The 12,710-nt window shown below is 41.0% G+C and overlaps 1 protein-coding gene across 1 annotated transcript in view; it reads left to right on the forward strand.

Annotated features, from left to right (window-relative positions):
• WBP4 (WW domain binding protein 4) overlaps window positions 1-12,112 on the forward strand; it is a 35,060-nt gene extending 22,948 nt beyond the window's left edge. The window contains exons 8-10 of the mRNA XM_045012566.1: window positions 4,781-4,947; window positions 6,018-6,229; window positions 11,747-12,112. Of these exons, the coding sequence (XP_044868501.1) occupies window positions 4,781-4,947; window positions 6,018-6,229; window positions 11,747-11,954 (587 nt within the window). The 3' untranslated portion in view covers window positions 11,955-12,112. The remainder of the gene's footprint in view (window positions 1-4,780; window positions 4,948-6,017; window positions 6,230-11,746) is intronic.
• The last annotated feature ends 598 nt before the right edge of the window (window positions 12,113-12,710 follow it).

Raw genomic sequence — 12,710 nt, forward strand, 5'->3', positions numbered from 1 at the left:
CCTTAGTGGAACCTGATTGATTCCAGGGCTATCAATAACATCATAGATGCTAAAGCTGCTTGATCACGACAAATCCCCCTCTGTTTAAAGCCTACATCAGTCCTTGTATCCATCTATTGCCTCTACATCCTGTCCTCAGGACTGGTAATGCAGGAAACAGAACCCCTAGAGGCTGTAATCCTGGCCCTTTGGGAAGTGCTACAGTTCAATATGATCCATTCTCTACACTGCCTCCTAATTCTTGGCATTACCTGGCTGGAGCAGCACGACTCTTGCATCTCCTGGCGAGAAAAAAGGGTCCACTTTCCCTCGGAATACTGCTGAAAGGTCTGCCTGTGTGCAGCTGGCTCCAAGCCTCCCATCCCCGTTTGGAAACAACAGCACCTGTGGGGGAACGCAAGATGGTGGCTGCTAACCGGAAGGAGTCACTCCCAAGCTTGAGTCCCCATCTCCCTGAAGAGTATTGGGATTATGCAGACATTTTTTAAAAAGAAAAATGTAGACACGCTACCTGCGCACCAGGACTACAAGTGCCCCATAGACCTGCAGCCTAGGGCAAAGGTCCCTTATGGACATATTTATGCGATGTCCAAACCAGAACTGGCAGCCCTTCGTGTGTGCGTCCAAGAAAACCTGGACAAGGGCTTCATCCAGCACTTCACCTCCCCAGCAAGGGCTTTGGTCCTTTTCATTAAGAAAAAAAACGGAATGCTAAGCCTTTCTGTAGACTATCGGGCCCTAAACCAGGTGATGGTCCAAAACCAGTATCCCCTACCCTTAATATCAGAGTTACTAGATCATGTGTGGTCTGCCAGATTTTTCACCAAACTGCTGGGATGCTTACAACCTAGTGCGCATTAAGGTAGGAGATGAATGGAAGACTGCCTTTCAAACCCCGCTATGGGCACTTCAGATATTTAGTAATGCCATTTGGGCTGACAAATGCTCCTGCAACCTTTCAACACTTCATGAACAACATATTTCAAGACATACTGGACCAGTATGTAATCATCCATCTCAATAACATACTAGTGTTTTCAGATAATCCTAAACAGATTTGTTACCACATTCATTCCATCCTGAAAAGACTACAGAAGCCTGGCCTTTTTGTGAAACTGGAAAAATGTACCTTTGACCAGTCCTTCCCCAGAAGGAGTCAAGATGGACTCCCAGAAGGTAAAGGCCATCCGCAACTGGGCAGTGCCCTATTCCCTCTGGAAGTTACAGTTCTTCTGGGCTTTGCAAATTTTGCCAATTGTTCATTACAGGTTTCTCAAGGTAAATAGCCCCAATAACCAACCTATTCTGCAAGGCCATCAAATTTGTTTGGACACGTGAAGCTCGCCATGCTTTTGAACAGCTCAAGGCTACTTTCACCACTGCTCTGCTTCTAGCACACCCAGACTTGGCCCAGGCATTCATAGTGGAAGCCATGTCTCCAATGTAACCATCGAGGCCATACTGTCTCAGAGGCATGCTCCATAGCACGTGTTGCACCCCTGCACCAACTACTCCTGAAAACTCACCCCCTGAAGAATGAAATGATAAGATAATAGATAAGGAACTACTCACAATTAAATTAGTCTTGGAATTCTGGCACCATCACCTTGAGGGAGCCCGACACCCAGTGCAAGTCTTTTCCGACCTTAAGAACCTTGAATATCTGTGGAAGGCTCAAGCCTTGAACCAAAGATAGCTCAGGTGGGCATTATTTTTCTCTCAGATCAATTTAATTATCACCTATCACCCGGGAATCCGAAATGGGATGGCCAGTCCCCTATCCCAAAAGAGGAATACTACCAAGAGGGCGAGGGGCTAATCAAAAACTACCCCATCTCCTGAAAACTCTCAAATTCCTTAGTGCCACAATACGCCAATAGCAGTTTTAATTGCACTGTTAAACAATATTAGAATACCATTTATTTAAATGTTGGGGGTTTTCTATACTTTCAAATATAGGGTTAGGGCTGGGGGCTCTGGGCTACAGCCCTGCTCAGGGCTTCAGCCCCTCTGGGGGCAAGGGCTCAGGACTTCAACCCCCGTGGGTCTCAGCGCTTCAGCCCCTCTCAGGGCACGGCGCAGGGCTTCAGCCCAGTTTGGGGCTCAGAACTTCAGCTGTTGTCGGGGTCGGGGCACAGGACTCCAGCCCCCTTGCCGTCGGGGAAGCTGCAGGCTGGAGCTACTTCAGCCCTTCTGCTGTCCATGGAGCTGCCGGCTGAGGCTTAGCGCCCCCTCCGCACCCGGTGATGCCTTCTGCCCCGCTCACAGGCATGTGATTAACGCATTAAAAGAATTAACTCATGAATTTTGCTTTCAGTTAATCACAGACGTTAACTGCGATTAATTGACAGCGCTAGTTGCTGACTTTACAAAGTGCCGGGGGGTGCTCAACCCCCGGCTCTGTCCCAGACCTCACCCCAACTCCGCCCCATCCCCGCCTCACCTCTTCCCACCCAGTTCTGCACCCTCCCCCGAGCATGCCATGTCCTCACTCTTCCCCTCTTCCCTCCAGAGCCTCCTGCCTTCATGCAGCAAAACAGCTGTTTGTGGTGGGTGGGAGGCACTTGGGGAGGGAGAGGTGCTCTGTGGAGGTGGGGAAAAGCTGATAGGGCGGCTGCAGGTGGGTGCTCAGAAGCCGCCATTTTTTCCCTGTGAGTGCTCCAGCGCCTATGTTGGTTTGAATCTTTAACAGAGAACTTTTTTCCTTGGGTTTCAGAATTTTGAGTTAAATACCTGGAAACAAAGAGGTTTAAGCAATCTAACTTAAAAACCCTCTTCTCCTGCAAAAAAATTGAGCTGTGTCCCTCTTTTGATTCGTTATGATGTATGAAGAAGACTTGAAAGAATGGCTTTATTTCTTTATTTGTTGTTGTTTTTCATCCATATTAGAAATTCAGCATTTGTCTAGGCTTGAAAAGATTCTAGGGTGGAGAACTAGTGAAATAATGCCAAAAGAATGAAAGTTAAGCTACTGAAAAGGAAAGTGATTTTGGTCAATTTCTTGTAAAAACTCTTTGCTTTTCATTTGTTTTTTGTTAACACCTATTCAACTGTAACAACTAATCAACATTTTGGAGAAATAAATTCTTTCTAAATGATTAAAGAACCTGCTCTTCACTTAAGTCTTCAGAGCATAGAATAGACAACATCTGAGACTACTGACATGTTCTCCAGAAAAAAGCAGGGAAAATCAGACTTGGCAGTCTTGATATTTCTAGGGAAGCAGAAAAATAACTCTTCTCAGCATATGTAGCATAAATATGCAAAAAATGGGTTTTGGTTTGGGTTTTTTGTAGATTTGTTTGCAGGTCATTTGTCAGTGCTCTCTTTTAAACTCCAGTTTGTATTTTATCATTTGTGTTTTGTTGCTTTTGACAGTTCCACATAGATGTGTAACCTGCATGAACAACTTCTTTGTAACTATTTTTCTTGGTATTATTTTATACCTGTTGGATTTTGAGTTACCAGTCATTGTGACCACCAGACAAATATTTGTGGTTTTAATTTTCAGTGCAATTTAACTCTGTTGGAGTACATGTCCTCTTAGTAAACCCTGTGTTCTAAAGAAGAGACAATTTTCAGCAAAAGTCTGTTTTGTTGTTAAGAGCTTTGAAGGCCACCAGATGTCACTACAACACACCTAAATAAGAAAGCTTTTGCTCTTTGAAGATAATAAATCTTAGAAGTGCATTTGTTAAATGTTTTTAATTAATAATATATCTAAAATATGAAAATGTCAAAAGTATGATAGTTTTTATTAATTTGAGTGTTCCTTTAAAATAATTTTTTGAGAGTCAGTGTGCTTTCCAGTGTTATAAAACTGATTTGGCTAGTCAAATAGAATCTGTCTATGCAAACTCTTCAGCTAATTGCTGACTCTTCAAATGAATTCTGGAAATTACTTGGTTTTTAACTTAATAGTGGAACATTTTATTAAAAGCAGTGCATTTAAGGCAATTAAGTAATGGCATTGGCATTTTCAATATATGGATACATCCATCACACCATCTCACTCAACAAGTTTAGTGGAACATCATTGTTTAATTCAAGATAAGGTCATGTCCCTCAGCTGTTTGAGAGACTTCCAGTAAACCAGGTTTGGATATGTAAACACTGCTTTTTAATTAAAGAGCCTTAGTTCTACTGTATTCTGCTGAGTCAACTAGCACTGAGGAAACTGATAGACTTTCAGTCTGTAAATAGGGATGCTGGCTTTAAAATCTGTGCGGAGGGCTGGGACACCATATCGGAATATGTTAGAGTAATCAGTGCAAGAGATGGCAAATGCATGGTCAAAGGTATTTTTGTAGTGTGGAACAGTGTGGGTTATAGCTGTGTTAATTATATTCACAGTTACATGCCAAAGAATCCTAATCCATTTTAGGGTTGTTATAGTTAAATTATCCAATCTGAAAAAAGAAATAATGGTATGAAAAGTAAATAATGTATAGTAGGTTGGACAGGTTTAATTGAAGTATTTCTACTTTAAAGAAAAGATCAAATGCATAGTAGAGGACAGGATACAGCAAGTCTTGTCATAAGAAGAGTGGAACTGTCATGAAACTTGTGTTTAAAAATAAAATATTGAAAAAGTAATTTTGACAAGTTTAGAAAGAAAACATGAGAAAAAAAGAAAAGTGGAAGGGCTTATGCTAAATTCTTTACTGTATTTTTCACATGGAGCACATGGTACTCCTTAAGGCTAATGTTGTCAAAGTGGAACTGATATAAGGCCAGAATTAAAACATGAATAATGTGACTGTCCAAATATGTTGAACAGTGTCAACATGGGAGAAGCCTGATGGTTTTGTTTCATCTTCGTATGAGAGCAATAAAGATGGCAATCATCCTGAAGAACACACAACAGCAGATTCAAAGGGATCTGAATCAGATGCTGAGAAGGATGGTAATAAAAGTGAAGTACAAAAGCCAGAAACAAACTTAAAGGTAAGTTTTTTCCATCAGATTTACTTTATGTACAATATTAATGTTCCAGAATAACGTGATTTCATCTTTCTGGGTGGCTATATTGATTGTAGTTAGGTTAAACCTTATTGACGTTGACAAGAATTAGCACTTTATAGTGCTTGAAAAGCAAAATAAATAACTGTTAATCTATAGGCATATCAGCAGCACTGTTACACCATGGAAGACAGATTCTTCAATATGGGTGGCTTGGATGTAGCTAGAGGTGCTCATGGTTTCCAAGGAAGGGCATTGACATCCCCATTAGATGATGCTCAGATTGATATTGACTTCAATATGTGGCTATAATTTTTGGCCCATATTCTTCAAAGGTATCTGCTTACAGTGGAACACCACAAGATCATGGATGTTGTCTGAAAATTTGACGCTTACAGGCTTTCCTATTAATTTTCCATCAAGACCAATGGTAGGATAAAAGTAGTGTCAAAACTAGATACTATGTCTTCATATTAAAGTTCACAATAAAGGCTGTAACTTTAGGTATGGGTAGATAAAATTTTTCCAGTGCCTTTTATTTTGAGTCCAGAAACAGTAACTTGGGCTTCCAAAGATAGTGTTTTCATTTAAAATGTGAAAATACCCAGATACAAGTGCTTTAAGGTATTATTCTGATTTTCTTCCACACTGTATACAAAACTAGTCAAAGTTCTGCCAAATGTTATCCATAAGAAAGTGTGCAAAGAACATTTAATTAAAAAAATAATTAAAAGTTAAATATATATGATAGAGCTTTGTTTTGTAAATGTGTATGTGGTACTCCACTCATTTTCAGCTCTGTGAGATGGGACCTTTTAACTATAGCTTGTTCTAATGATTGTTCCTCTTATGCGTCTATTGAATGATTGTCTCTTTCTGAGTGGAGTAAGAAGCTTGTGGAGAAAAGTAGTAAAATTCTACTAAAATATTGTTTCTTTATTTCTTTTGGTTTTCCTTGGTTGAAAAGTATAAATAATAGATGTGAAAAAGAACAATATTCTGTTGTTTCATTTAGGCATTTTTGCTGAAGGTGTGGTTTTTTTTTTCTTCCTTAGATGAAAAGAGACAGCGATGAAGAAACAGAGGAAGAGAAGCCTCCCAGAGTTAAAAAGATAAGCCCTTATGGAGAGTGGCAGGAAGTTAAACAAGAAACTGATTTTGCTCAGGATGAGGCCCCATCAGTTCCACAAGTTACCTCCCATAATGTATCTAAAAAGACAAACCCTTATGGAAACTGGGAGGCAGTTACAGAAAAGGAAGACCCATAGTAAGTATCCATTTATCATAAGTATTTATAAGATGTCTATCACCTTGCTGTTCCAGAGGCCCTATATATAGGCCCTAAACCTGCATTCCTCACTCAGGTAATATTTTATACTCAAGTCATGGGAGTTTAGTCTGGGTAAAGATTTAAGGCTTTTACCCATGATGAGTATTTAAAAAGTAGTTTTCATTCTTTTTTAATGCTGAAGTTCATTATAATCACAGGGTAAACTTCATAAATTGCTGGGGATGGTTGTTTTCAATGGATTTAGCGTTCAGATGCCATGGGCCAGATTTTTAAGTGTAGTTTTGTAGGCCCCATTCTGGATGTGAATGCAAACTGACATGCATACCATTTTTTCACCTTTAAAAATTTGGCCCTGTATATATTTTTCTAAAAATTCAGTAATATTTGATCCGAGAAGCAGATAATGCTTGTTGAACTCTCTCTCTATGTAAAATTTATAGGCTAAATCCTCCCCATGTATTGCTACATATCTAGTAAAATCAGGTATTCTGCTTGCTTACGCATTCATTAGATTAAACATGACCATGTGGTCTCATGTATTGGAGGACATGGTAGAGCCTTCCCATGTTGTTTCTCTACAGGCAGCTAGAAATGGAACTTGATCTTTTCAGATAGCTGTTATTGTTTATGAGTTTCCCGTATGATCTTTTTATAAATTAATTAAAATAATGCATTTTACTAGAGTAAAAATAGTCACTTATTATTAGTATAAAATATCTTTCACTGTTAGCAGTAAAAATATTTACTAGTTGCTACAAATTGCTTGTGTCATCCTCAAAAATAGGGGAATTTGGTACTTAGAGCAAGGCAATTGGGAGTCAAGACTCTTGGGTTCCGTTTCTGATTCTACCCGAAACTCGCTGGTTAACTTGTGGCAAGTCACTAAACCTCTTTGTGCTTAATTTTCCCTCTCTGTAAAATGGGGATAACACTTTCATGTCTCAGAAGGGTTATTTAATAAGGAAGTTTGGATCCTTAGGTAAATGCAAAATTGTACCATCATTGGACCGTCTTATTGTTCAGTGTTTACACAACACCTAGTGGGATCTGGTCCATGAGTAGGACTCCTAAGCACTACAGTAATGCAAATAATAATAACAAATTCAATGTTCCATAGTTAAGAATCATAGTATAACATCATTTGTTCAGCTCAGTATAGTTAAGGCTGTCACTTTTCCCTAATTTCTTTCATGTAAGATGGTTGGCTGTGGACAAAAGGGACTTTGCTCAGTTGCATGGGGAAGACATGCCCTTCGTTGTCCTTTCTTCAAGAACTGCTGCGATGCAAGTCGTCTTTGTCTTGGTGGCAATTTAGCAAATTCTAATCAAAATGTTTATTCATTTGTGGGTTGCCAGGTGCCAGCTGGGTTACCTATGGTTCTAGTATAATGGAAGTGGGGAAAACAATGACAAAAGGCACTCTCATACTCCAGAGGTGAGGGTTGACTTTTGAGTACAGGAAGGACTCAGTCACATCTTCCATTCATGGAGTGAGGTGCTAGGCTTATCATGAGAGGTTTTCAGTTTAACCCACAAACATTAATTAATATTTAGATTATGGTAGCACAGAGCCTTGATCAGAATTAGAGCCATTAGCTTACCCACTGTAGAAACAAAGTGATAGATAGAGATCTGTGCGGATACAAAAAGGTGTATCTGTGTCCGATCCATGAGCCGCAAAAATTGTCTTTGGATATCTGCATATTTCTCTGGATTTTCAGGGCTCTAAAAAGCTCCACAGGTCACTGTGCAACAGTGACGCAGAGCTGTGTCAAACCCCCAACACCCCACCCCCCCAGCCCCACTTCTCCTCAGAGACCTCTTGTCCTCCTGCCTGCTCCTCCCCTGCCATACCTCCTTCCTCACTCCGGGAAGGGAGGCTACAATTCTGGATCCTTCTATGCGGTGCTGCCGTCCCTGTGCAGCGGCTCTAATTATTTTCATAGAATCATAGAATATCAGGGTTGGAAGGGACCTCAGGAGGTCATCTAGTCCAACCCCCTGCTCAAAGCAGGACCAATTCCCAACTAAATCATCCCAGACAGGGCTTTGTCAAGCCTAACCTTAAAAACCTCTAAGGATGGAGATTCCACCACCTCCCTAGGTAACCCATTCCAGTGCTTCACCACACTCCTAGTGAAAAAGATTTTCCTAATATTCAACCAAAACCTCTGCCACTGCAACTTGAGACCATTACTCCTTGTTCTGTCATCTGCTACCACTGAGAACAGTCTAGATCCACCCTCTTTGGAACCCCCTTTCAGGTAGTTGAAAGCAGCTATCAAATCCCCCCTCCTCCTCCTCTTCTGCAGACTAAACAATCCCAGTTCCCTCAGCCTCTCCTCATAAGTTATGTGCTCCAGCCCCCTAATCATTTTTGTTGCCCTCCACTGGACTCTTTCCAATTTTTCCAATGCACGCAGCCATTGCCGCCTGCTCGTTTAAAGAACAACCACACCTTCAAAACGGCACTTGGCTCACTCCCTTCTGGGAGCTGTAGTTTACCTCCTCCCTCCAAGCAAGCTGGGGACTACAACTGCCAGAATGCCCAGCATGGTGCTGCATGATTCAGAGAGCCAAGCTGGAGCCTGCAGGCTGGGTGACACCCGCTCCGTTTGGGTGTTTGCATGCTACAGAGCTTTGTGCGGATACAAATTTTGTATCCGCATCCATGCTGCAATACGCAAAATGGTCTGTGGATATAAAACAGATACCTGTGGATTTGCAAGGCTCTAGTGGTAGAGACCAATTATAAGCTATTCAGGGAACAGATGAACTTCATTTCAGGGACTTTAAAGGGTTTTTTGTTTTTTTTTTAAAGTTCCCAAAGTCAGTTGTAATATAAGTGATGACTATATATATTGTCACATGCTGGGGTGCAGTCCAGCCCAGTGAGGGGTTGTGTCACCGCCTGCCCTGCAACCTTGGGTACCGCACAATGCCTTGCTATTGCAGCTTCCAATCAGGACCACTCACAAACAACCTAACAGCATGCAGGTCACACCCTGAGTGTCTGTTTATCTGCAGCCCTGGCCCAGCAACTCTGACCCCAGCAGCCCGTCAGCAACACTCTGCTGACACTCTGGCTTCCACCACCCAGCACACTCTGTTCCGAATTTTCCCAAAAACCTGAGTTCTGCACTTTTCAGCCATTTTCTGGACAGTTCTGATATAAAGGTCCATTGTCCCTGTAAATGGTCAATATTCAACAGTTTGCTACTTTACCTGGAGTTACCAAACATTCAGTTTAAACAGAGCACAGGATTAGTTTAGATTAAAAATAAAACAAGTTCATTTAACTACAGAGAGAGAGAGATTTTAAGTGAGTACAAATATATGGTATTAAAGTTTAAAATGGTTACAAGAGAAATAGACAAAACGCTTTCTCTTAGCTAGACTTGGTTCAAGGCAAAATCTTTACCACATTTTCCCAGCAATCGGGCTGACCAAATTCCCAGGTCAGGATCTCCCCCCAAAGCCAAAGGGCTGGTTCCTTTGTCTTCTTAGTTAAGAGAAAGATAGCTTGGTTTTTTCTGCCCCTTTCTTTTATAATGCAGTTAAACTTTGAAGTGGATTCTTATGATGGTTATTACTCAAAGCGAAGTTATTCAAACTTCAAGTTATGCAAAGAAGGCAAGATGGAGTCTGGTGGTAAAGGAGGCTCCAGGCTCTTTCTTCTCACGTGTTTGGTGAAATGCAAATTTGTTTTGCCTCCTGCCATCTCTTCTCCCTACTGTCTCGAGGATCCTGTTTACTACTTATACGTAAATTGAGGTCAACACACATTTCTGTATTTGGTATACTTGTGCCTAGGCAGGACTGTGTGGTTTTGAACATATGTGAAAAACATCATACAGGGATATTTCATAACTTTATATATAATGTTGCTACATACATTTCACCATGATATTATTGACCAGTGAGTTATTCGTTTTCAAATTATGCCTCACAAGATGTATTTTGTACAAAGATTATTATAATAGTGTGTAGGGTGTGAATATATGAGGCTAAACCACTGTGTTAGAATATATCAGTCTTCAGGGGCACAGGCTTTTAGGATGGTGGAGGTTAGTCTAAAGCAGGTACAAAATATTCTGTATTTCCCTCCTTTCTTCATTAACTCTCAATCCAATTAATGGATCTGAGCAAAATTACTTCAAAAGTTCTTTTTAACCCCGTTATGACAGAGCCCATGGAATAAAGTGAATCTTTTAATTTATTTTTTTTTGAATATAATGACATTCATTTATTCAGTTAGGTGATGTGACGTGACTTCTGCAGTGGCCAGTGTGGCTGACCTGGGGGCCAGCTGCTCAGGCGGTCCTGGGGACAGCCACATCAGCCACTGCTGAAGTGGCTCCACCGCCAGCCGCAACAGCCCCATGGCCAGCAGCACTGGCTGCTGCTTGGGTGGCCCAGGCAGCTGGCCCAGGGACCACCTTAGCACTGGCCTGTGCAGCTGGCCCTGGGGAGCACCTGAGCAGCGGTCCTGGGAGCAACAGGAGCAGTGACAGGTGGGCGGCCCCAGGGGCAGCCAGAGCTGCTGCTGCTCAGTGGCCCCCAGCAGTTGGTGCTGCTGAACCCCGGGCCCTCCACCCCAGAGCAACCGCCCCTCCCCTCGGAGCAGCGGCCCACCGCTACCCACCAGAGAAGCATCCCCTCACCCCGCACCCTAGCTAAGATTTAGTCAGGGGTATATAGTACAAGTCATAGACAGGTCAGGGGCCATGAATTTTTGTTTATTGCCCATGACCTGTCCACGACTTTTACTAAAAATACCCAGGACTAAACCATAGCCTGATTTATTATGGATGTAGCATCTTTGAGGCTGCACAGCAGGAAAGCTGTACCAAACAATTTACAGATTTTTTGCCTCCAAGGGCTTACCATTTAGTGGGAAAAGCTGGAACTGTGTGGAACAATACAGAAACAGTGGCAGCTGATGATTGCAACTCAACCCTTATATTTCTTAGTTGTTAGGTTTAAGGTCTTATAGTGAAGACTGCTGGCTACCTGCAGCTCTGGTTGACTTCAGTGGTGGGTTTAGCTGCTTAGGCCCTGTTCAAAGTCAAGCTCATGTGACCTGATCCTGTGTGCTTTGGCAAAACTCCCTAATCATATACCAAAAGATTGTTCCCTTAGATGTTGACCCTGCAAACACTTAAGCACCTGCTTAACTTTACACATGAGTAGCAATATTGGCTATTATAGGACTTACATGAGCAAAAAGCTTACATGCTTGAGTGTTTGCAGGATAGGGGCCCTATTTGGCTGTTTGCCAGCCCACCCAAGGCAAATACAGTATTTATTTTAATGCCAGATTATCATGGTCATGATGAGGATGGGTAAGTAAACTTGTGCCAGGGTTATAAAATTTCCTAACAATTTTGTTTGGCCGCTATGAAAATAAAAGAGCTGTCTGCCGTCTATGGTGCCATTCTTGTTCTTGTCATCCAGCAGTTTTTTGTTTGTTTTTTTTACCTCCTCTCCTAGTGAAAAAGTGGATTTAGAGCTTCCCAGTACAGAGAGTGACTATCTGCCTCTGCCAGTACTCCAGGTTCCAGAGGATGCAAAAATGATATTTAAAGAAAAAACAGTCACTTCCCTTGGAGACCTGACAGAAGAAATGCCGATCTTCAAAAAGAGAAAATTTGAAAATGGAAAATCTAGAAATTTACGACAAAGACCAACTAATCAGTAATAAATTAACAAAGCATTTTAGATGCTGTTTAAACGAGAGAGGGTCAAAAGTTACTATTTTAAACAAGCTTTTTTAAAGAAAATGTTGGTTAGAAATTAAGAATTTATAGTTATTCAAAAATGTATTGAATGTGGATTGTAATAAATGTTTTATTTTTATGTTAATGTGATTATATTTTGTTTTCTGGATGGATAATTGCACAATTTATGCATTTATTTTTTATTTTAACCCTGTTACCTGATTTCAGTTTGCTCAATGTGTGCTACTTAAAATACAATATAATATATAAGATTTTGAATACTCTCCTAGGTATATGGTAATACATCAATGCATAACTTGGAAAAATATGGTACAGAGCATGTGTGTGAACACAAGGAGTGGATAAGCGACAGTCCACTGGTACCCATGTACTAGAAAGTAGAATTAAGACTCAATATGATATAAGCAGAGTGGCCTTCCAGCAAATATGCTTTGATTTAATTTAATTACAAAATTGAAGGTGATGCAAGTGCGACCCACTCCAAGCATAGTTTGAGATTTTCAAAGCCAAGGTAGGGGAGTGTGCCACACACATCCCATTTATTACAAAAGCGAGTTTTGAAACTTTTGAACATCTCAGCCAAGTGTTCTAACTTAGATTCATGGAAAGCAATACTGTACATACATGATAAATATATTGCAAGTATACAGAGATTCAAACTTTGTTCTGATTAATCTGTTTTTCATGATACCATGATAAGTACCACCTCTGTGTCA

The sequence above is a fragment of the Mauremys mutica genome, chromosome 1 (genome assembly GCF_020497125.1).
Source record: "Mauremys mutica isolate MM-2020 ecotype Southern chromosome 1, ASM2049712v1, whole genome shotgun sequence".
Lineage (NCBI taxonomy): Eukaryota > Metazoa > Chordata > Testudines > Geoemydidae > Mauremys > Mauremys mutica.